A 26,319-nucleotide genomic window follows, 5' to 3' on the forward strand; every position below is an offset into this window, starting at 1 on the left:
AATGACCTCCAGCTGTCCTAAGTGATTAGCGCTATGAGCAGCTATCACGCTATGTTAAAGTTGTACCTTCTAACATGTTGTCTTGGTGAACATGTTATGTTTTGGCTGAAGCCTCGTATTTAACAAACATATATGATAGTCGTATGTAGCCTATCTTCAGAGGCTTACTCTCTGCACGTGTGTGAATGGGAGTATTTCCCCAAATGTGGAAATGTTCCTTTAAATACAAAGCTGACATCAGGAGACTATTAAGCTCAGTGTGAAGATTGAAACATTTAGACAGCATGGCTCCAGGAAGTGAATGCACCCGTCCAATAAATAGTCTGGCACATAACCGCTCCTCATCATAAAAGCACAATATATTCTGTTTACTAGTGAGGCTTAGATATGCAGGTAGTTGGATCTTTTGTTAAACATTTGCTTTAGGGTTGCTTCCACTGTTTATGCGAAGCCAAAACAAATACATGTCAACTCACTTCACCCTCATACTGTATTAAACAGTCAGATGTGAGAGTGCCATCAATTATCTCACGTAACTTTCGGGAAAGAGCGCACATATAATAAAGCCATAGTACCATAAGAGTTTTACACATTCAAACAATTTAACAAAACAAGAAAATGTCTATGGTGTCTTTTCATGTGAGAACACAGTGAAATCAAACACTGTGTACGATAAAGTTGTTTGTCTATCAAGTTTGCTCTGTGTTTTATAACCCTAACCCCTTACATTGGTTTTAATTAGAGTCAAGGCAGCCATCTGCTGGGTCCCAAGCCCAGCCTGCCTGGGACTGAACCCAGCCTGTTTCTGACCTGACACCCCGCAATGGGAACAGAAGGTTTGCCCTTAACACATGAGAAAGCACAGTGTACCTTAGATAACAGTTGCCCCTCAACAACCCCTCACACACACACACACACACACACACACACACACACACACACACACACACACACACACACACACACACACACACACACACACACACACACACACACACACACACACACACACACTACCCATCCTCACTCAACCATCTCTGCTTTCTCCCACTGCGGTCTGCGTATCTGGATCTGGGCAGGCTGGCAGGCCACAGCACCCCCCCCCCCTAGCCCTGTCAGGGTGCCCAGGGGGGGGGGGGGGCATATTTCCTGAGCAGCTTGTGCAAATATGAGTCGTGGTGGCGACCTGAAAAGTATGTGCGGCACCCATGTTGCCTCCCCCCCACCACAGCACATTGGTTAACCGTTTAAAGAGTTCACAACAGAAATAACTGAGATACTTTTTGTTTGGTTTGATTTTCCTCTGAGATCAATGGGCCTTCATACAATGTATCAAAAGTGGCAGAATGTCAACTCAGGACACATTCTGTGACACCCCATATTCATCTCAGTAAAGCCATTGGAGGCCAGCCAGTATAGGAATGTGTTCTGGTCAGAACATTTTTTTTCTTACAGAATAATTGATGCTATCTAAGTAACATAGAAGCTCACTGGACAAAAAGATGCAAACATCACATGGTAAGGCATGAAACATCACATGACGCTGAGGAAAAACATGACCCCTCACATTGTGATGTGGTCAGGCCCATTTAAAGAAGGCCCCGGAGGTATAGTGCCTAATGTTTCTTTTTTCCTAAATAAATGTGGGGTAATTTCACAGAAGCTTATTCCTGTGTATGGGCTGCAATTTAATTTCTTCAAATAAGTAAACATAATGCGGAATATAATACAACCATTATAACGGAATGCTCCTGTTCACAGAAACGGCCTCCGGCTTCTTTTTCTTCCTTACCTTTGGCTTAAAAACATACAGGAGGGGTTTCATATTAAACTGCCAGATTTACCACAAACTGCGTAGGAAGGAGAGTGACATGCTTATCAAATTCCCCCCCGCGGCAGGGAACCACAGTAAGTTGAGCAATCACACACACACACACACACACACACACACACACACACACACACACACACACACACACACACACACACACACACAAAGAGGGGTTAGATGCACATGCACATGTTCTTACAATTTTTTTTTTAACAGTTTCTGATTTAATATACAGTATATCATATATAATAATTAATATGTATATTTGAATCTACTATCTTGGAGCCAAATCACATTCCAATATTCAACTAATAGAGGGAAATAGAGGAAAGAGGCGATTGTCTGGAGATAAATTATGGCCCCACAGCAGAGTAGCTGCAATATCAATCTCATAATTACTGTAATACTGGTCTAGTCGGCTTGCTCTGACAAGATCATCTGAATTATGAAAACACTGCCCACGTATTGGCCGTTATGGAAACCTGAAACCTATAAGTCAATGTTATAATGAGCTGTTATTTTAAGGAAACAGTCATTGGTATGAAAATGTTGACAGGTTTTACGAATTCCAAAGAAGACAATACAGGAAATTGAAAATGTTTCATACAGCTATCCTGTCAGCCACACCTGGTTCATACATGTACGTGTAATTGATTGACATGACAATAGTGTGAGTGTGTGTTGCGACAAGTGACATTTTATATTGTGAGAGTTGTTGTGTTGAGCTGATTTATTGTACTTCGGGCCACATTACTATGATACTGCATGGATTCTTTCACTCAGCCTTTCCTAATTTTTCCCCTTTAAAAAACTTGAGTCGGACAAACAAACACTTTGCCTCCAATCCCTCTGCTTCAATGGTGGGATTTCCTGCTTGTCTCTTATCAGTTAGATGCCGAAACAATGGACTCTACCCCCGCAAATTGCAGCGGGCTTGTCCTGTGGTCTGAGTGCGGTTGTCCTCCTCATGGCTTTCCCCCCTCATGACCAGATGTCCTTCTCTGGGCTGGAGCCAAACGCTTCAGAGTGGAGAGTAGAGAGAATGGCTCAAATTGTCAGATGGTGTATCGGCCATAGCTGTACTCTACGTTAGCATTTGGCAAAACTGAGACTTGGACAACCTCCATTTTACAGAAAACTAGAGGGGATCTGAACCTTTTGCCACAACCGCTTTGATCATCGCGCGCGCACACACACACACACACACACACACACACACACCACACACGCTATTAAAGTTGATTTAAGATAATTGCAAGGACCATGGCCGCACAGAATGGCGGGATGATGAACATGGTATGTTTCCATGAGCGAAGGGACCAAAAAAGTTTCATTGATAATTCAATATACACAATTTATTTACATTGACACATATATGAGCAACACATCAAATGTACACAGTAACACTAAAGCCACAGGTTTAATAAATATTTAGCAAAATGCAGGAAAAACTCTTGTACGGGCAGCGATGACATGAAAAATAATCTCTATATTCTTAGATGACCTCGTCCTGTTCAGTATCATTTAACATTGATATTTCCAAGATTTTTGAGGAATCACATATGTACATAAAGAGCAGTTTAGCCTGTTTTGCTGCGGCAGTTTCCAAGGAACTGGCTTAACTGGTTAAAATGATTCATGATCCGTTTAAATTACAGTGGTGGTGACATAAGACACAAGCAACTCCTCCAGTAGAATTTACAGTTTAAAACCTATGCACACGTAAGAAAATAGAGCATAATACAATTTTGCATCGATGTACCTTTGAAAGCCTCAACATTACTTTACAATGAACGCACATTTATATTTACAAAGAGACGGTAAGACTAAAGGGTTTTAGTAGCCTGAAGGACTTGATGAATCTTAAGTAGTGGCACCTATTGACAGTAATTCTTTGACATGCACACAATGACGACTAGACGTGCATGCTCTCGCGCGCGCACACACACACACACACACACACACACACACACACACACACACACACACACACACACACACACACACACACACACACACACACACACACACACACACACACACACACACATTCAGACGCACAAAAACAGGACGCTTTTCTGGTGCTTTTCATGACAACATTCACCAGTTGTGACAGGGGTACCATAATGCTCTGGACAACAGGCTATACTGGCTGGAGAGGTGCTGAAAGTCCCACTTCTGACGGAGGAAGCAGCTGGATACAATAGTAGAGAAGGACTGCTCGTAAGCCACAAGCTTCAATAGGAGAACAATGGGATGACCAACAGAGTGTCGGAGCGCTGTAACCCAGTGTCCCATGTGAACAGCCTCTGGTTCCTCTGGCTTAGACAACCTCACAGGGCATTGCAGTCCAGCATAGTTGTGACTCTTTCCATGATATATACTGTACAATAAAGAAATGACAGTTTCAGCATCCGGGAAAATACACTCTAACTTCCGTCAGCCAAAACAGAAAGGTTCCCGTTTCCCCCGATTCCTTCGCGAGAGGGGAAGAAGGTGAGAAAGCAGAAATGGCAGTACCTGTATCATGCTTGTAAACAAAGGTCATACACTGGATGTGGCGGGAGAAATAAACCAGAACAGTTAATAATACAAGGGGGGGAGGGGTAACACATTTGCGTTACATGTTTGTGTGACAAAACTAAGACTATTATAATCCCAGGCTTCTAGGAATGTCTTCTTTGACAAACTCTGATGCCTTTTGTCTCGTCTTCAAGCATCAAATTACAGCCCATACTTGAAAAGCATAGCGTACCACTTCTACACCCTGTCTTCGAGGAAAACTGTATGTGCTGATGCGTGTTATGTCTTACAATAATAGACCAACTTAAGACTCTCTAGGTAGAGAAATCCAACATAAAAAAGAACAGAATCGTATATCCTGATCAACTTGAAACACTTATGGACTCTTAGCATGGCCGACCACGCTGTCTAATAGCTTATATACCAGTGTCTCGATATCTATATTTAAATTGGCCCCCGAAAAGTATCTCCTTCACACAAATATCGATCTAAACAGTTGGAATTAATACTGACAACAACAAAGTAAATAAAAATAAAAAATAGGACCGAAAACATGCATTTTGTGGTGTGTGGAATAACGTGAAGTTCAAGTGCCTCGAAATGCTTTTTCTTCCCCGCCAACAATTGCAACAGCCAACGAAAAAAATTAAAAAGCGCTACATAAGAAAATGAAAATCAGAACACAAAATGCAAAAAGAAAAAAAACAAATAAAGACATGGAACAGTTGATATATGGAGTGATACAAAAACCAAACAACCTTTATAAAAATGAAATAATAATAAAATGATCTCCTCCCCGCCCCCACCCCAGTGCCTGAACAGTACATTGCCCTGAGCAGGGGGAGAATTAGTCCGACTCTGCTTCTTGCGATCAGTTTAGGCAATGATAGTGATAACAACGTTGAAGCCCATTTGGTCCTTTGTAGTTCCTTCAGGTAATAGATAGTAGGACAAGTAGGAACAAATGCAGCCGGTGGCGGGGGGCCAGTGTGTAGGAGTGTAACGGTTGGGTGGTTTGAAGCGAGAACATTACAGGCACTTTATGAGGCAGCCAGACAGGTTTGGTGGGGTCCTTACACCTGTTGGGCTCTGAGGGATGTCCCCTCGATGAAGACCTCGTGCTGGACCAGTAAGGGCTCGGTGGCTGTGCCGCTGCCGGCGCTCACAGAGTTGAGATGGTGAAGAGCCGGACTGGGCTCCTCCCTGGCTCTGGGCGTCATGGGAATCCTGGAGTTAAAGTTCAGATAAATCTAAAAAAACAAAAGGAAAAAAAAACTTAATGAACACATAGTGTAGAGAAGGTGGAGTTTGTGGCGGTTGCCATTTTATATTGCTTCAAACATCTCAAGATTCATCTCACACGCACAGTTTGTAACATTGCCGTTTTAATATTGTGCTATTACACCATGGGAAAACATGATCATTCACGGTCTTTCTGAGAGATGGAGGAGCTTGAAAACCAGACCAAAGGTCTCTGTGAGACTTTACTCAATCTTAGTGATTCTAAATGGTCTGCACTTATATAGTGCTTTTTTCCAGCTGTTAATTGTAGGGGCTGATTTGTGATATGTCTTACAGTAATAGATCCAGTTAAGACCCGCTAGAGCAGAATTGTATCTCCTGATCCACTTAAAACCTGTATGGTCTCTGAGCATGGCTGACCACGCTGTTTAATAGCCTATAAACCAGTGTCTATATTCCCCCATTCAGTCATACCAGCTACCACACACGGTTCAAAGGTTCCACCGGGAGCAATTTGGGGTTCAGTGTCTTGCCGAGGGACACCTTAGAACATTTTAATATCTAGAAAAAGTCCACCTCATAATACCCAGTAAAGCCAAAACTTTTCATCTATTCGCCAAACGTTTGTATGGATCAAATAAACAATACATAACACATTGATAAGCAAGCTTAAGAAGTGCCGACAAAGCCAGATATTTATTCAGCTTGGGCATGAGCCAGGCTACCATTTCCCCCTGTTTCCAGTCTTAATGCTAAGCTAAACTTATTGTCTCCTCCTGGCAGTAGCTTTGAGATGAATGCAAAAACAAAAGCAGCAAGATATCAAGAATTCCCAAAATGTTTATCTATCCCTTAGAAGTTAATATCACCTGTTGAATATGTTATGGTGTAAGTGGAGGCCCCTCATATGCAGCATGAATAAATCAGACAAACTGAGACTTCAAACACGTCTCCTCAAGCTGTGAAGGACACAGCTGATTTCGCTGATTTATGTGTAAATAATTGCTCGGAGTCAGATGTCTTTTCCATAACAAGGTGAAGCCTCAGCATTAGGGTCACACACCTAGCTATGTACATACACTCAACAAAAATATAAACGCAACACTTTTGTTTTTGCTCCCATTTTTCATGAGATGGACTTAAAGATCTAAAATGAATTCCAGATACACAATATTACCATTTCTCTCAAACATTGTTCACAAATCTGTCTAAATGTGTGATAGTGAGCACTTCTGCTTTGCTGAGATAATCCATCCCACCTCACAGGTGTGCCACATCAAGATGCTGATCTGACATCATGATTAGTGCACAGGTGTGCCTTAGACTGTCCACAATAAAAGGCCACTCTGAAATGTGCATTTTTTGAGAGAAATGGTAATATTGTGTATCTGGAATGAATTTTAGATCTTTAAGTCCATCTCGTGAAAAATGGGAGCAAAAACAAAAGTGTTGCGTTTATATTTTTGTTGAGTGTATTAGAGGTTTACACATGAACCATGTCACATCAGTGTTTACCCATTTAAAGCCACTACGAGTAACATGGCACGTTGGCGTCCCCTTTGGACAAAAGCGGTAGTATTTTTACGACGCCCGCTGTCGCAAAGCTGTTTCCTAGCGCGTGCCAGGCGCGCGAGTGTGAACTGAGAAGGGAGCAATATAGTGCATGTCCGTGTGTTGAAAGTGTGAGGACTTTTTCGGCTCCGTAAGAGTGGTTTTGACACTGCATCAACTAATGCCAGTCACTGCCACACACACCTGATTGCAATGAGTTGATAGGGAGAACGGGGTAAGTAGGCACACTTTTTACTCTAGTGAGAATTGCTCATCACCAAAACATCTGTCAATAGCCATTCCTACATTAAATTGAAGCTTAAGGTGTTGGCTAGAAATGTGTGTCTCTCTTTTTTTCCAACTTATTGTAATGAAGAAGTAATTTACCATCAAAGACACTCTGACACATTGTGACAACCAACCCCATCAAGGGGTCGGTTGTCACACACTATGGGGTTGTTTGTCACAATGTTATCTTAATGGGAAAAATCTTAAAAAGAAGGCAAGGAGGCAGAACCAAATTTGAATGTTTAATTGCATTGTCAAGTTGACAAATAGGCCTACATAACGTTCTGTAGCCTTGGCAGCTGGTCTAGTTTGGGATGCACTGGAATGTTTTGATTTTGTTGCTCTTTTTTCTTTTGCTTGCTAGCTGCCTTTTCCTGCTCTATTCTTTCCTTCTCTGGGGTGTCAGTGAGGATACAGCTTGACAATTTCTTTCGTTATTGGGTTCCTTTTCTGGCTGCAGCCTTGAGATAACATGTGACAACCAACCCCCCAAAAAATTTGACCACCAACCCCGACTTGAATTTCTTGCTAGCATCAAGGCCAACAACCATCTGACAACTAATTAGCTTGCTAACCACAATCTAAACTATAGTTTACCCTTCACACTTTCTGAGGGTAACAAGTGTTTTGTTATAAACCCATTGTGTAAAAGCCTAAAAGAAAAATACTGAGAAGCAAAATATTTTGAATTTGACATGAAAAACACAAAACATCCTCTCACCTGAAATGCAGCTGTCTTCCTCCAAGGAAGTCTATGTATGTGACCTCTGATCCCAATTCTGGGCCTTTTTTATATCAACATTTCAGAGCTAGCGCGCTCTGGTGGCGAGATATAACGAATGTGACATCCAACCCATGTGACAAATTACCCCGTTCTCCCCTCCAGCAGTGTCACCTAACTACTCTCTCTCACGGAGCTGAAAGATTACGTGTCCGACTCCTCACAGAAAGCGAATGAACGAGAGACGGCAGTTAGTATGGATCACGATGAGGTAATGTGTTTATGTTGTTGTAAATAATTACTATTTCAGATAATGGTTATCTGATGATGGTGAAGCAAAGCAAACTTTGTGTTAGTACCAACCGCTCATTCATTTAGGAGTAAACACTGCAGTCTAGTTTCGCTCTCGTGAAATTGTATACACGTTGCTTGGCAACGCCCTCCTAGCCTATATCACTCTCCCTTTTAGCTTTTCTTCATTGCATTTTTTCTTTGATGGTTCTTTGATGGTTATTTGACGACAAATAACTGTCTCAAACAATGCTCCCGCTCCCCTTCCCTCACCTGGAGGGATAGGCTTCTCAATTCACGTTGCTGCGCTACACTGAAATCTGCGACCAAGGCTCGTGCAGGCTCTATGTGACCATAGAGCCTGCACGAGCGAACCGAAAATCGGACTGGGTGTGCGACCAGACCAAAAGCAGTAATAAAAACTATTTAAAAACGTCTTTCTTTGCACTGATGGTCTCGTTTGCTGTTAAAGGTAATTTATGATTATCAGAGGAAACATGAGGCTGTTTAAAAGATATTTAAATGTTACTCGTAGCCGCTTTAAGACTCTGGAGTTGCTTGCTTTTTACTACCTATACAAATTCCACTGAGCGGCCTGTGGAGCCTCCTTGGTTCATTACTTTGAAGGAATAGAGTTTCAAAGGCTTAACGGTTAAAGTAAACATCAAACATCAAACTGGGGCAACCTACGTGCTTAGTGGCATCGGACAACTGTTGTTCAATCTTTTCCACAACCTTCCTGAAGGGGGGTCTGTTGAAGGGGTCAGCATCCCAGCAGGACCTCATAATCTGATACCTGCACAGCAGCAAAGACAAATATTTCCTTTGAAAATGTGAACTTTTACATCCCCTAATGTTTGTGTGTTTATTGATTTTTCTTTTTTTTTCTTTAGTTTTTGTTATGAGGCTTGAGAAAAGCCAGATACATCAGGATGTGAGCGTCTCCTCACCTCCATCTAGCAGGTCACACTATCTCTCCCATGATCCTCAAACAAACACTTAATATTTCGCTTCAACAATAACTCACATTTCACTCGGGGCAAACTCTGGGGCCTCCATTCTGTATCCTTCTTTGATCAGTTTGTAGAACTTGGCATCGACAGGCATACCAGGATAAGGACTGTTTCCTGCATTCAGTTAGAGATTCAGTTGTAGTACATCATATACCTCTGAAATTACACATTGAGCCATAAAACACACACGCGGATGTACGCACACGCACGCACACACACACACACACACACACACGCACACACACACACACACACACACACACACTGGATGTGTAGACGCACCTAGTGAGAAGATTTCCCAAAGCAAGATGCCGTAAGACCACACGTCACTCTCAAACGTGTACACACACTCAAAGATACTTTCTGGAGACATCCACTTGACTGGAAGACGAGCCTAAAAAGAAGGGCACTCAGTGAGTAGGTGGAGAGTTTGAGAGTTTGACACTTTTCCCTAGTTATGTTTGTCTGTTTGTTACTTTTTACTGTGGTACTGAGCAAACACATAATGTTAGTGATAGATGAGGACTAAAAGAACAGACTGTACCAAATGCCAGGTGTGCACACATTGTTCCAGAAATACATAGCGGCACACATACTGTATCTATATCTGAATGTCCAATCTTAATAATTACATCTACACTTTTTTTTTCTTCTGGAATTGGAACAGTCACTTAGTAGGAAGTTACTGATTGGATGAATCCTGCCTCTCATCTCGTGTTCCTAAGCGTCACACCTTTAGAGCAGACTTACGTTGCCTTTGACCACGTAGTTGGAGTCCGTGGTGATGTCTCTGGCCAGGCCAAAGTCACATATCTTCGCCACTCTTCCTTGAGTCAGTAGGATATTTCTGGCAGCCAGGTCTCTGTGGATGCACTGAAAGACAAATGCGCCACTTCTTTTAATATCAAATGATACATGACCAATCAATAATATAACATGGGGCGTGAATGGTGTGCTTTTTTTTCTAATGCAGTTCGGTACTGAATTTCCACACTTTGAATCGGTAACACCAATGACACCATGACACATGAGCTTCCTGGCCACAGTATCTTTCCTCCAACACTAATAAATCTTTCAACGGCATGCTCCGACATACGTTTGAGATCCGTTAACTGGCTGCGGATACATGATCATCTGCAATTTTATTATTTTTAAAGTCAGAAAAACTGCACAACTCAGATGTTTTCCCCATCCAGTTTAAATATAGTTTTGATATTCGGTGCTCACATTTTTAGCAGCTAAAAACTCCATGCCTTTGGCCACTTGGTAGGAGAAGCTGAGAAGGTCTTCGGTGTCTAGAGACATGCCGTCCTCATCAAACATCTCGCTCTCGGCGTCTGCTTCAACGTAAGAGCCACCTGGGAGGAATATCAGAATGGACATTTGGAGTTAAACTTTGTAGCATTTGGGGAGAATAACCTCCCTCCTGTCTATTTCGAGACGGATCATTTAAATGAATGGCTGGCTTGCTTGCCTTTGCGCAGTGAGCGCCTCTTCTCCGAGGAGCTGGACGGAGGGTTGCCAGCAGCAGAAGGCCTCATGGTCATGTAGCCGTTCAAGCTGTCACTGTGAAGAGGAAAAGGAGCAGTCTGGTCTAAGCTAAAGCACAGCCACACATAGGCACGCTGCTGTACAAATACCTCCCTCCTACGCACGTTCTGGATAGTAAATATACGAGTACTCTCTTTTCTCTTACACACACACAACCACACACACACACACACACACACACACACACACACACACACACACACACACACACACACACACACACACACAATAAACCACTCTTCATATACAGAGAGAAACCTTACCCAGCTGCGTCTCTCTGCATCATGACGTTGCGGTAGTAGCAGTCTTCCTCCAGCTTGTAACAGATGAAGGATTCCCTTTTTCTTCGTAGAAAGTTAAGAAGGTCTCCAAAGCAGCAGTACTCTGTGATCACCAGTGTGGGGCCTGCAGACAAAAAGACATGCAAACGTTATCTTTCCTATCATACAACACACATATAATGAATCAGTCTAAATCTCTGAATTGTCCATCTTCACTCCACAGTCTCAAATGACAATGCAGTGAAAACATGGCTGCCATACCTCCCACAGTGCAGGCTCCCAGCAGGTTGACAATATTCATGTGGTTTCCCAAGTAGCTGAGGACTTTCAGCTCAGACATCAGTGCCTCTTTCTCTGTGGCATGAGCGCTTGCTGTGGGAGGGAAAAAAAAAAAAAAAAAAAAAAGATTGGAACAAAATCCGTATGTGCACAAGGATTTGGAGTGAATTGAAGTTGTTGAACTAAAATTACATATCCTGATCTGGTATTTACATAGTTTAAAAAAACAGGTTGTCAATGTAGGCTAGTAACAATAATAAATGGTTCAAATATGTTGAATTGGCAAAACACCAAAGACAAATATCCACTCCAAGCTGCCTGAGCTCCTGCTGGTAAATCATTGCTCCATTACCATTCATTCAGTTTGTGGAAGCTCAAAGCTACTATGCTCAGTGCCTTTCCCACTTCATTTGCACGTGTGCTGACACTAAGGCTTACATTTGAGCATTTTCACAGCCACCGTCATGACCGAATCTGCTTTGGAGAGTCCATATGCGGTGGCTTCCACCACTTTTCCAAAGGCACCTGATCCCAGTGTCTTCCCTAAAAGACAAGGAGAAGGACAAAAAACTGTTATTTCTCATCCTTCCCACAAACTGTCCGCCTGCCAGCTACCCTGGGACTACACCTATGTCCATGGACTACACCACTTTTAGCCCCGGGCTGTGTACACAGGCACCAGGACATGCAGGATCCTGTTTAAGAACATTTGTTATAAACCAACACCCAGAAAATGTCAACAGTGTAATGTTTGCAGTGAGGGAGCGGGGACTCCTCATTAAAGGGCAAGAGAACTGGTTAGTGGCTAATGACCACGGACACAGTGGTCAATTGTGACCATCTGTCAATACGCAAGAAGTAGCCTGACACACACACACACACACACACACACACACACACACACACACACACACACACACACACACACACACACACACACACACACACACACACACACACACACACATTATTCCCACATCACTCCCGCCCCGACGGTGATTTACTGGAATTACATTTCATCACAAGTGAGTCAGAAACTACCATGTTACAGAATTATGGAGGCACAGGTACAGCACACACTGTTAATCATTTTGACAGGGCAGAAGATGACGCTCACCAAAGCGCAAGTTGTTTCGAGAAAACTCCCACTGGTGATCGTACGGCAGCTGGGTGGGATCAATGTACACATAGTTGTTTCCGTGGATGCCCTCAATCACCTTCCACTGAATCTGGTATTTGGGTTTCTGGCATGAACACAGACAAAGAGATAATAAAACATATTGACTTTGACATAGGGCAACATGTGCTTTTTCGACATCCTCTATTCTTTTTTTTCTTTTTCTCAGATTTTGATCCAAGAGGTTGGGTCGTGCTTAGCGGTCTTACCTGCATGTACTTGCAGAACAGCACGACGAGGATGAGACAGAGGATGCACGCTGCTGACACTGAGCCAATTAGCAGAGGTGTGAAGAGATCATGGGGAACAGTTCTCTCTGCATGGACACAGATATGAACATGTCAGATACAAGAGCAGTGAATGGAGCCATTCAGTGAATCTTTCAATGGTGTGTCATGTTTACACTCGAAATGACATTGCAAACGGGCATTAAGGTAAGCCAGAGGGGGCTAAATCAGACTGAGACCCACGTTGGACAACTCGGAGCGACCTAATCCAATTATACATGGAAACACATCTGTATAAGCAGAAAATACATCATCGTCTTTTCTGCTTATATCTTTGTTTGAAACTAAACATTAATCAGCATTTGACTGTATTGCTGTTGCTTTGACAGCTGCGGAGGTGAGTTATTATACGTAATCAGTGTTCTGTTCCTTTGAGTCTGGCTGTTTGTGATGCCTTATTCTTTTGCCCCTTTGTACAGAGGGGCGTAATAAGCTCTTTAGAGATAAGGAGCTTTCTCTCCACTCTAAAGCTGAAAATGCAGAGTCTGCAGGAACTAATCCCCTGTAAACCTGTCAGTGGTTTTTAAAGCTCTGTGCATTCCCTGCCGCAGCTCACTGACACCTCCAAGCCTTCGCCGCAACCGCCAGGACTCCCTACTGTGCCCCACACTCTCAGCGCCTCCGCCTGGTCTGCTATTACTCTGCAAAACCCTGGACACACTCTCCCAAAGGCCTGTCCTGCCTGGCCACAAAGACCATCCTCCCTCATAATTCTCGCCCACATACCCGCTGTAGCCCATTTAGCACCAACAACCCCCCCCCCCCCCCGTACTGAATAAACCCAGGTATCTGCAAGGGACAACTTTGCTGTATACTTTCGGTTCCTGTACTCAGGCCAATTTACGGACATTGTGGAGCAGATGGGATGGCCGTTAGAACAGGGCGGATTTGGAGTCATAAAGTAAACAATGGGCTATTGCTAATTCCTATTTTGTAAGTGACAACATCTTATCGTGGTCAATCTTGTCTGAGGTATCTCTCCACATGGTGTTTACCTACAGGATTATAGATCACCTTGATACAGCTGTAAAACGTTTATGGGCAAATCCTCACCTTGTAGTAAATATTTTGTGCCGAGGATTAAATACCACGTTTTGTTTACAGAGGGACAAAACTGCTAAAATAACTTTATTTTGTAGTCCATAGAGCAGAGACACACACACACAAAGACTTTAGCGCACACAGATTACTCTATTAAATTTTACGATGAACGTAACATCAGGTGGAAATAAAAAAATTTGGCAATTTGATAAAGAGGAAACTTTCACGCAGGTATATCCTCTCCCATGCTGCTAACTCTGTTGCGCTTATCATTTTAATCTGAAGGTGAAGATATGCAGAGGATTACATCAACCCAGCAACAAAACATGAGACTTTCAGGCGCCCCTCTTACATATCACGTGACCCCTATTTAACTGTTTGTGGACTCACACATTGCATCCCGCCTTGTGTTTGCAAGAGCATGTGATAAAAACTCACCACTGATTGAAAAGAGTGTGTAGGCCTGCTCCCCTTCCGCCGTAGCCACACATTCTAGTGTATTGAACCGTCCCCTGCTGACGTTCACTCGACTCTCCACCTCTGTTTTCCCAAACAAGGGGCTGAACAGTGTGATAGTGAGGACATTTTGCTCCTCCTGGGTGGCATTCACCTGTTGGGAGCACCTGATGGCAGATAAACGTTGTTGAAAGAAGGGCTGAGGCAATCACAAAGCTTTTTTATCAACTGTTTCATGGTTGGGAAACCGACAGACCACTCTCCCGCTATTGTCTCTGCCAGACACACATTCCTTTCCTTAATCTTGAAAACACTTGTGTGGATAACAAAGCACAGACACACATTTTTATATTTCAGTTTGTTGACAGCTGTTTGTTTCAGTAGAATTTGTAATAAAGGGGAAAATGTATTTATTCCACAGCATGGAATGATAAAAAGCATCTGCTGTCTAAACACTGCCTGGTCACAGGCTAACTTGGGTCACACCCCCCTCTGTTCCCGTGTCAACATTTGCGTGCCAGCATCTTATTAACACTAAGTGGATTTGATTATAAGCCACCTCTGTTTATTTCTAGGAAGGAGTTTAGGGATGTCATATGGTGGGCCCCTGCCAATCACAAGTCAATACTCAATCCCAAATTCCACAGTGATCATCATTTCCTGTCATTGGTGTGACCTCTAGGACCATTCAGATGCACAAATAAGATTGAATGTGAAAATGCAAAAAAAAAAGCACAGATCTGACATTGTAGGTGCACGCATTGCAATGGCAATAGGTGTAGCTCTGTGGAACATTGGAAGAAAAGAAAAGAAACAGAGGCACAAAGAATTTTGCAGGATTATGAGAAAGGTGCCCATGTTAAAGGTGGAGTCAGTGAACGCTTGTTGTCTCAATCACTTTTTGTCAAAATCAGTGAATATCTACTCACTATCTCACTTATTAATTACTTTTGATCGGAGAAGAGGATCATCTTACCGTCTTCAGCACCCGAAATCTGAACATTCAATTATTATTGGTATTATTTGGTAATAACCAAAAACTATCTTGTTTGAAAACAATCATCTTCAGAGCACATGAAGATGTAACCCCATTAACCCCACCTCACTTAATTCTGAAGGGACGTACTACACCACATTTCCTGACTTAACTCAACTCCCCCTACTGCAAACCACACACACAATTGCCCTCGGTGGTCAGAAAAATGCTTTCAGGACCGGTAATGAAATCTCACCTGGCATAGGGCTGCTCACAGTAGTACCAGGTGATCTGCGGGGCAGGGAACCCCTCCGCCACACAGCGTACCTGTCCATCCACTGGGCCCGTATGAGACACGATTTCAGGTTTACCTAACAAACACGAGTTAATATCATAATAGGTAAGAGGTTAGAGATAAATGACAAGCGACAAGAGTTGATTTATTTAACTGTTTTGAACATAAGTGAGGTGTGAATGATACAGGGCGAGGTAAGGCAGAAAGCAAAAGGTCAATGAAACCTGTTCTCCCATTTCAGCTACTGATGCATTAATGCCTTGCACACCAAGGAAATACCATGTGTGGCTTAAGGGGACAAAAAACCTTTAGAAAATCTACGACACAACTTACTGATCACAAAGATGGTGAAAGTGTGGTTCACTGATGCATCGCCATTGGAGGCTTGGAAGGTGTACACTCCACCCTCTTTCATTTTCAGTCGCACCAGCCTCAGCTCACTGCTGTACCTAAACATTACGACATTACATTTGAAATGACTGCAGTTTTCAAGAAAAATCTGTTAGAAATTATGATGATTAATTGTTTATGTGTGTATGAACAGAAAGGAGCAGATGGTCCTCCATTGAGGCCCATGCTGTCGGAGAAAGCAATGCTCAAGTACTTGCAGATTAGATCATAACCCATCTTGTCTCTTTTATGCACATCTGTTTATTGACGATATGCGCGTGGATTGCATCAATAGAAAATATTAGGTCTTTGCAGTTTTTAGTCGTTCTCAGGCTACCTAAAATATCTCAGAAATCTTGTGATGTCCCATGTCTAATAATTCCTATGTAACAGAGCAAATGAGGCCTGATCTCAATTGCTGAATGCTGAACTACATCCTTGGATATTATTTTGATATATTTCTATTCGTAGCACAGAGGTGTTGCAATCACTTCATGGTTTCTTTCCCTGTGAAAGCCATTGAGTATACTAGAAAACCCGGGGCACTTTTTGAGTTTTAGCTTCTTTTTTGTCAGTGAGCTGTGAAAGGGCAGCTGTTAAATTAGCACCTCCACTGACCCACAGCCAAACCAGAGGCGTTACATTTCACTGACTGAGGATAATGAACATTCTAACCTATGTGGTAAGTGCTTAAAGCAAGCCTGTGTATTACTCACCTGTATTCATGGCTTTGTGTGGTGATGACATGGTCGGTTGTGTTCCTCAGCTCCTGGTCCATGAAGCTCCAGGAGAAGGTGTGAGGCTTGGGATAGGCCTCAAAGTCCACATTCAGGGACAAACTCTCACCCGAACGGACCTGGATGGTTTCGTTGTTTGTGGGTGTGACGTTGATAAATCCTTTTTCTGTAAAATAAGGAAAATAAGATATTGTTTCACATTATAATATTATTATATTATAGCTATTGCGTAACTTTTTCATATAAGTGAATGTCCGTTACATTCAAGCCGTTGCCACATTAGCTGGCACAAAGTTGATTAAGTCCATCAGCTCCACAAAAAAACTGTCTGTATTTTCTCAGTATGGCAATATTTTTTTTCTGCTGAGGAAAAAACCCCGGACATACAGCAGAAGGAATAAAATCCAAAAGAGAAAGTGACCTACGGACATCGAAGGCTTACGCCATGTAGCCGTGGTGACAGTGTTGTTGTAATTACTCAGAATTACCCATTGGGACGACACAAATAAAATGGGGAAATCTAAGACTCTCTCAAGGCTGTTGAATATGAAGCCACAACTAGAGGTCCGTATAGGTTTTTAGTTTGCATAATGGAATGAGGGGAAACAGCAAGCTTAGGTAAACAACCAGCTGACAGTAAAATGAATGCAATTTCTTGTGAAAAAAAATATTAGGAAATATATTAGGTCACACATTTTGCCTCAAATGTCAGGCAAATGCATATTTAATTTGCTTTTCAAACAACCACGGCTTTAACAAAGAGGGAAAATCTTCACATACTCACCATAAACATCCAGCCACACTGACTGCGATGTGACCCCCTTCTCATTCTCCGCTTCACACCGGTACCTCCCGGCGTCCCGATCTCCCACCGCCTGGATGTTCAACGTGGCACTGCGCGTGTGGATGAAGTGCTCCTCCAGAATACGCGAAGCACGGTCAACCTTGGGTGGTTGCTGTGGATACCAGACGGCACCCTGTCAACGCCCAGAGATCTCTAGAGATTAACCCCGACTACACGTCTATCCTTGCCAGGCACACACACAGATACTGACTGACACACACATATGGCCTCTTACATAGGTATGCACACGGTAGTCCACATGGAACACACACACACACACACACACACACAGACACACACACACACACACACACACACACACACACACACACACACACACACACACACACACAGCCAGGATCCTGAAGTTTAGACGGCATGAACTTTGACCCCTTTCACTCTTTCACTCTTGTTCATAAAGACAGATCACCAGAAAAATCAACCAATTTTGGGAAATTGCTGAATCTAAATTTGGTTTGTGATGTTTTCGGTGAAATAGAGTGTCACTTTTCTCACAATAATCCTTCACAGTTCACGCACATCTCTTAAATGCACCCCAAAAACTGATTTGAAAACTTTTGTTTATTTTTTTTAATTTTTTTTCATTTTTACAGTGGATTCAGAATACCACACTGAGGGTGGGCATAAATTCCCAGGACAACTGGTGGTTCACTCTTCCAGACTTTTAGGTCAAATATCTATTCAAACTCATCAAAACCTTTTTAGAATCTTACAAGAAAACAATTAATACCAAATGTGCAGCATTTTTCCTGTTGACCAACATCAAAGAAAAGGCAGAATGGTCTCACCGAGCTGGGCGGGGGGATCCACTTTATATGGATTTCTCCGTTGACGTTAGTGGTGTTGCAGGTGAGGGAGAGACTCTCATCCTTGGTGAGAATGACTCTTTTGGGGGCCTGCAGCTCGATCACAGGACGGGCAACGGGGACTGAAAGGAAACAGAATCTAATGTGAGTGAATATTCGCGTAGCTTTTGATGCTGTGTGATGCGCACACACTTAGTACTTGACACCACTTTACCTGGCCTTACTGTCAGCAAGTAGTCATGCGATTTGACATACTGTCCACCGAGCCTTCCTGTGCACACATAGCAGTCTTCGTAGGCCTTCTGTGTGTGGTGGATGGTGATGCCCTGCTCCAGGCTAGCAGAATACTGGAGACCAGAAGCCAGAGCTCTCCTGGAACATGTTTCCAGGCGCAGGTTGTCCAGAACTGGATCTGTTGCCAGGCAGGGGATGGAAGCAGTGTCTCCCACACGAGTGAGTATTTTGGAAACCATTGATTTTCTGAAAGGATTGTCAGGATCTGCCAGAAAAAAATTAAATACAATTGCACATCAAAGGATGTCAGAGCGGAAAGCACATTAAGGTATTAAGTTTGTGACATCTGCCATTCCCATGCTGGATTCAAATTGCCTCCACATGCACAATGGATTCACAGAAAACGATGCACGCATGTCATTTAATTTCACTACCCAGGTTTCCATCCAAATGTAGTGCAAATTCGAATTGAATTTCAGGAAGATCCACAAAAAAAGGGAAAATAATTGAGCACTTCCACCCACTACCGTTTTGACAATATTGTCCAGAATCGGTATATCAAGATGCATATAACGTGTGCCTACTTGCATTTTCAAACCATTGCAAAAAGAGTGGACTTGTTCAACAGATTATTTAGATTATCATTTAGAATACTAATCACAAATGGGCAATCCATTTCTAAAGTATATCCCATCCATGTAAATAAAATAATACATATACTAAGAATAATCAAACAGGATCATCAACATCAACATGCCAAATGACAACAGGTGCTCAGTTCAATGGGTTGGGTCTATTAGCCTGATAGCTGAAGAAATGAAGGAATTTGTATGGTAATTACTATGCAGATAAATACACCACCACCCATTCTAGTGGGGCAGAAGCGATCATTGAGAGGGATTGTTTTTGTGTGACTCTATAATAATTTTTTCTTCATTTTTATCTTTGACTGACAACCCATTGAACCAGTGCAGAACTGAATATTTTAAAAGAAGCTCGATAAAAGTTTGCTACAAAAATATATCAAATGTTCTCGCCGACAGCAAAAGAGTGGAGCCTTCCGCTTGACAAAACAATCAGTCTTCTCATTGAATATCAGTTGCTAGTCGAACACTGTAGTGTTCCTACATACTTGTACATTTGTATACGGTAAATACATTTTCGCCGTTTATTCGGTTTGACAATGCACTTCCTTTAATCTAAAATTAGTTATTTGCGTTTTTACCACATTTATTTGAAGGAAGTTGTCATCACACATCATTCGATGAATGCAGGTAGGGAACAAGCATGATCAGATTAGAGGCACTGAAGAGCAGACATAGGGATGGTGTTTACCTTGCCTTCCTGAGAAGACCTGCAGCTATCTCTGTATAAATAATAATACGCAAGGGGGGAGAGGACACAGCCCTGAGCAGCGCCAGTGTTTGATGTAGCGACAATGGACGTGTCCATTTATAAAAACTTGATGGATTCTGTTTGTTAAAAAGTTTAAAGGTAACAGTAAAATCTGATCTGAAGCTAATTGCTCAACTAAAATATGTGGCTGCATCTTGTTAAAAAGTAGGCCTAACCTAAAATCAGCAAATAAATGTCTTGCGAGTTAGTTTGGTTAAAAAGCTTTGAGTCCTCCACACCTTTATCACTGAGCCACTAGTGGCACTGTGAAGCTGTTTTTCTGTGACTGGGGAATCATTTTATTTGTCTTGTGCGCATGCCATACACAATAATGGTTTCTCACTATTCCACTGATCCACAAGTGGCGTTGATGTGCCAAGAAAAACAACAACGCACCAACAGAAACAGTGATGAAGAAGACTGTTGACTAGAAGACATGGACGTAAACAACGTAGGTCGGATTAAAGGTAGGCCTACTCGTTATTTAGGCCTCCAGAAGACAAACAATGCAGTATGTTAAGTGACAATGTGAACATATACCTTTTGTTGGTTTACAAGAATACTCCCCAGGGCTCATTTTAAAGTCACATGCTTCATGTACGTTGCAATGTATTGGCCAAGTCAGTTTCCAATGCAATTTGTTGTTGCATGGAAACCATTTTGGGCAATTTTTTCACTTAAGCGTTTTTATGCACAAATTGAACAATCGCATAAAAACATGTGGACAGAAACACAGTTATACTGATAACAGCCTCCCTGTTTATTGTACACTCTCTCGACAAGTTTCAGAGTTGTGTGAAGTTACTGCTCAAGCAAATGGAAAGTTTCCTACTCACGCATTAAAACATCTTCCAACTGGCAAAATCACATGGCGGCTTTTATTGCAAAGCAGCCACAAGAGAAGTGCTGTGTCTTTCACTTAGTGCTGACTGTGAACATTTATTCAAAAGTATGTTAAGCTGTTAAGCCCATACACCAGTTGTCCTCCGTGTTCTAGGAACTGTTGTATCAGATTGCACTTGCTGTTACTACTTGTTGTTACTACCTCAAGAGTGGTATAAGCTTGAATTGTCAAATTATTTTAATAAAATTTGGTATTATAAAGTACCACCATAAAATGAGTGCACAGTGTTCAACCGCACACTTAATGACTTTTTATTGATGCTACATCTGGGCGTACATTGAGAGAGATGTTACTGCAAAGCTGGATGAGTGTACTGTGGAGTGAATGATCAGCACATGATATAAGCCTGCAGTGTTGGCAGCAGGCCATGTTGATGGGGGGTCATACAGAAAGAAAACAGTAAAACCTAGCCATGCGCTCAATGAAACACAACTACAGTATCTACTGTACCTGTCCAGGGCAAAGTGAAAAACACCTTTTTACACAAACACACCCACGCACATTGCTCCTTGTCAATGCAGTGAGAAAGCCAGATTTCCTCATCTGAAACATGCCATCTAGTTCCACTTACATTTCAGTTTGTGCTTATCCCCTCTCTCTCTCTCTCTCTCTCTCTGTCTCTCTCTATCTCACACACACACACACACACACACACACACACACACACACACACACACACACACACACACACACACACACACACACAAAAAGAAACCACAACAACAAACACATTTCAACCCAAAATACACTCAAAACACTGTTACATCAAGCTATTTACCTTTCACAAAGACGTAAATAGAGGTGTGCTCCCGGGAGCTCCCCTCCACACAGATGTAGCGTCCCATGTGAACAGGCTGAGCCCTGGGGATTTGCAGTGTGGACAGCCCGTCCACCTTCTTCTCCCCGCGCACCTTCAGTCGGTCCTCCCTTAGCCAGTGCATGGCCCCCTCACCCCGGCAACTCAGCTCAAAGGACCTGCTGAGTGCCACCACAACGTGGGGGCCATCTGGGGTGATAGTGGGCTTGGTGTTGCCTGTGATGCCACGGAAAAATCAAATTAGGTGCATTACCAGACATACCAAAAATCACGACAAGCCAAGTTGTGTTATTTATGTCATAGAGTAATCCCGTTTATACCACACTAGGGAAGAAAAAAATGCATCATGGCCAGGTTACTGATGACAGCTATAGTTAACTCAAAGTTTGAGAGAATTTGAGAGGATATTTAAACTTTGCTATAAAAGTCTCACCACTGTGACATCACGAAAGATCCAACCACACACAGCATTCCTGTTCATTTAGAAGTGTACAATTCCCAATCCTTCATCCACATATAACACATGTGTTCCCCCCCCCCCACACACACACACCCACACAGATAAACACACAAAGACACACACACAAATGATTTCTTTGTCCTGTATTCTCCACCGTATAGTTCCCTTTTCTCTTCCTAACAATGCCAAGTTATTTATTATGTCTCATAGTGACTAATACTGTATATGTATTTCCAAACTTCATTAAATTGCTTTGTTTTATTGTTATGTTTCATCAGTTCTTTCCTAATCTAGGGGCCCTCTGTTTTTTTCCCACAGTATTTTAAAATGAGCTTCTTATAAACAAGAGGGAGGAACTTTAAGAATCTTCTGACCACTTAGATTTATCTTTAAACGTCTTGGGGGGTTACGACTCCGAGGTTCGGTACAACGTTGTAAAAGGTTGTTCCATTTCAGTGATGTTTGTTAGACTGTATAGGTCAATACAGATGCACTTTAGATAGTTTGATAAATATTAGACTGGCTGTCATCTAATGCAGGTAACCTCTTGACATCTGAGCAGATCTCTGTAATCGCAATGAGATCAAATGATATTAATAAATAAGGGAACATGAAATGCCAAATTGGACATTCTACCATTCATGGTATGAACGAAACCCAATGGAGGTGGTCAACCAGAGAAGTGCAAATGAGTACTGTTTTTTCACTTATGTGGGGGCAGTGGGCACTCAGTCTCTATTGAAACCACAAGTGATAGCTGTGGCACCTCAACTGGTGAGACAAGTCTCTCCAAACTACAACCCCTCATTTGAAAAAATAAGTAAACATCATATATGAAATTTGATTTTCCTATTCCTAAAGTTTGCACTTTGATGACTGAGACAAAGGGTGTGGTTGCGTGATTGACATATCTGAAACGTTTAAAGTAGAATCAGAGAACAGCAAACAATCATAATTAAATTAGGTATATTTAGAGACCTGTAGTAAGGTTAATGATCTCTTTTGGACTGTGTTTGCAGAGCCTATGCGTAAATATTTGGCTAACAACTGTAATATTATGCCTAAAGATTTGGTCATCAGTCATTTGAAGGAGATAAGAAGAGGACCTGCAAGTTCGCAATGGGATGTAGGCTATGGTATTTGGGTAGTTTAATACTGTATGGATCTTATATGTAGGCCTATTAATCATCATAGGGCACAGGAAACCACGGGAAAAGTAAATGAGGTCTGCAGCAAGACTACTATCAAGCTGTCGATCATATGGAGATAAGGGCAGAGAGCACCTGCATGGTGCCAAACAGAGCTGCGTGAGGTTCACAGACACACCGAGGGCGCAAATGAGCGCAACGTTACACGGCAACTATTGTTTCGGCCAATATGTGCTCGTGCGAGGTTAGGCGACTCTATCATTCCATATAAATAAGCAGCTCTAGGAAAATCCCCAATTATGATTCGTGACAAGAATCATGGACTCGCCCATTATCCGACATAAAATAGAACCTTTGGGTAAAAATAAGTAAAAACGACATATTTTAATAGGCCATACAAAAACTAATAAAATAAAAATACATAAAAAGGCAGTATAATAGTTCGTTTTGTGTGGACCTTGACCTGCAGCTGGACTCTGAAGGTGATGCCAAGTTTGAATAGAGAATAGGCAAATCTGTCCTCAGAATTCATCGTCAGAGCAAAAGCGCAATAGCTGCGGGGAAACAGTTTTGTGCTCAGTGTTAAAGTCACACAGACTGGTGATAACATGTATCCCACAAGTGAGAAAATACGGAAGCATGCTAAGCAGCCCCTGATAAACCACCTGCTCGTTTGCATGTACGCTTCCCAGGAATCAGCGGTGGCTCAGCAATAATAAAGACGGTTATGTGCTTTCCGCACATAGAAGCGGCAAACCGCATGAACCAACCTGTCCGCTTCATCGACCTGTCTATTTGCATTGCGCACACTTAACCAACAGTATATTCTTCAGCATCCCACTTTACCTCATTGTTTTATAACTTATTTTTTTATTATCTTCTTGTTCTCTGAATAAAACATGTATTATTAAAGTAGCGCGCTAGCGTCACTTTCCTCATCAGGTTTCAGAGACGTCAGGTTGCTTTATCAGTAGCCTTCAGCTCCCATTGCACCAGCACTTCCCAGAACAAAGAAAAGTGCGGAGCAAGTGGGACAATTCAATGCGGTGCGGAGCAAGTGGGACAATTCAATTCACTACAACGAGGATTTTTCTTGAGGTTACTGCTAGTAACTTTACTGGGCTAAAAGGGACTGAATACCCTTAACAGGGTCGAGACATTTCACTGTCATGAACAGCAACAAGTTGCGTGCGTAAAACGCCATCAAGTGCAAATGTCTTACCTGAATGGAAGGTGAACTGTAAAAAGAAAGACAGCAGTATCCAGTGGTATTCCATAGTTATTATTCCATGAGTCTTGCCGTGAAGGTGAGCCAGTACCTCTATGGTTAAGGTTGCTCTTCTCTACTCGCCCGAGCGCGTCTGAGTTGAGGGAAGTTGACTCTGACCGAGGCGCACTCACAAGTATTTAAAGGCACAGATGCACAGTACGACTCGCAGCAGCAGCAGTCGTCGCCTATCTGCAAACATGCTGTTCTCTCGGAGCACGCCAGAGGGGAAGGTGCCGGACGATCGGTTATCTCTCACTGATGTGGCTTCAACAACATGTTTATAAGAGCCAGTGGTGGAGCCTATTACTGACACGATGCATGAGGGAGGAGGAGGCGTCTGGGACCTAATGTCTGTCTGTGACAACAACACCGAGTATAGCAGGGTTTAAAACGTTAGTGATGACTTTCACCAACAACTGTACAATATCTTCTCATAGCGTGATGTAGATAACTTAGATAAATCAGGGAACACCTTTCACATTAAAATTACCATTACTATAAAATTTGTCCAGTACATTTTTATTAAATTGTATGTATAGGCCTTTTCGCTCATGTGTATTTCTTTCTTTCTTTTTCCCCCTTTAACACACAGTGATTCTAACTGATAAGCCAAATCCTAAATTGAGACAAGACCACATAACAACCCTTTGTCTTTTGCCCCCTCCTGATGTCACACATGACACTTTGGAAACAGTGGGGCACACTCACACAGGCTATAGAGTTGGCCTAGTTTCCACTGGCTGTCATGCAGAATACAGTCTATTCGTGATGATGCAAAATGCTCACAGCAATTAACAATTCCAGGTCATAATAAAAAAAGATGTCTTTATATGTACAATAGATTTGCCCTCCAAGTATTTCCTTTAAAAAAGGTTTCTCACCCTTGTTGTGATCCCATCACACACTGAAAGAGATGTAGGGGGAACCATTGGAGAAATTTGTGATGATGTGCTTGTATTTATCCTGGAATATGATGCAAGTCTGCTTTGCTTTTCCTGTAATCTCTCCCAATGATTCGTGCACATGCTGTGAGAGCTATCCAACAGCAATTTCACTTCTTCATTGTTGTGCATTTTAAGTGGTTTGACTAGTTTCACGCTTCTAGGAAATGTTCAGCATCTGTGTAACTGATAAAAAATTAGAGAATTCCGCCAGTTGGAGTTTTAAAATTAAATGCAATAAACACCTTTATATTTATAAGCCACCTCAGTGATTTGGTTGAGCACCATATAAAAGTGTGTGTGTGTGCATGAGTGTGTTGGTAGCGGTTTAAACAGATGAACAAAATTGAAGCTGTAGAGGCTGAGGAAAACAAAAACACTGGATCCTACATTTCCCACAATGCAACTCAAGCGCATTTTGCCTTGTTTAATTCCCATATCGTTTAAACTCAACACTCCATGTTCATTTCCAGTTTATAACACAGTTGTTCTGTCTACTATATTAGTAATAACACAACCATATTCTCAGACATTAGGGAGCTCTCAGCA

General features: G+C 42.2%; 1 protein-coding gene across 2 annotated transcripts; it reads right to left on the reverse strand.

The window, feature by feature from the left end:
• Positions 1 to 3,216: 3,216 nt before the first annotated feature.
• kita (KIT proto-oncogene, receptor tyrosine kinase a) lies at positions 3,217 to 25,008 on the reverse strand. Of its 2 annotated transcripts, none has more exons than XM_080032523.1 (21): positions 24,782 to 25,008; positions 21,913 to 22,167; positions 18,816 to 19,100; positions 18,584 to 18,723; positions 17,715 to 17,886; positions 16,910 to 17,096; positions 16,137 to 16,252; positions 15,765 to 15,879; positions 14,515 to 14,699; positions 12,958 to 13,064; positions 12,689 to 12,815; positions 12,010 to 12,114; positions 11,554 to 11,664; positions 11,275 to 11,416; positions 10,935 to 11,026; positions 10,688 to 10,818; positions 10,211 to 10,333; positions 9,743 to 9,854; positions 9,475 to 9,574; positions 9,138 to 9,243; positions 3,217 to 5,604 (listed from the first exon to the last, which is right to left on the reverse strand). In XM_080032523.1, exons 1-21 carry the CDS (start codon positions 24,834 to 24,836, stop codon positions 5,428 to 5,430), a joined length of 2,943 nt encoding a protein of 980 aa, XP_079888649.1. In that variant the 5' UTR covers positions 24,837 to 25,008; the 3' UTR covers positions 3,217 to 5,427. The 2 variants fall into 2 exon arrangements, with proteins under 2 accessions (XP_079888649.1, XP_079888648.1); XM_080032522.1 differs by having other exon boundaries at positions 17,715 to 17,907.
• Between the last annotated feature and the right edge of the window lie 1,311 nt (positions 25,009 to 26,319).

The sequence above is a fragment of the Ammodytes marinus genome (assembly GCF_949987685.1).
Source record: "Ammodytes marinus genome assembly, chromosome: 8".
Taxonomy (NCBI): Eukaryota; Metazoa; Chordata; class Actinopteri; order Uranoscopiformes; family Ammodytidae; genus Ammodytes; species Ammodytes marinus.

What these genes read in the sequence shown, in the direction of transcription:
- kita (XM_080032522.1), bottom strand. Translation starts at nt 24,836, where the DNA reads ATGGAATACCACTGGATACTGCTGTCTTTCTTTTTACAGTTCACCTTC. An exon ending in TGTGAGCAGCCCTATGCCAG is followed by an intron (nt 14,700 to 15,764) that starts GTGAGATTTCAT and finishes ATCTGCCATCAG; the next exon opens with GTGCTCCCAACAGGTGAATG. An exon ending in GGCTGTGAAAATGCTCAAAT is followed by an intron (nt 11,665 to 12,009) that starts GTAAGCCTTAGT and finishes TCCCTCCCACAG; the next exon opens with CAAGCGCTCATGCCACAGAG.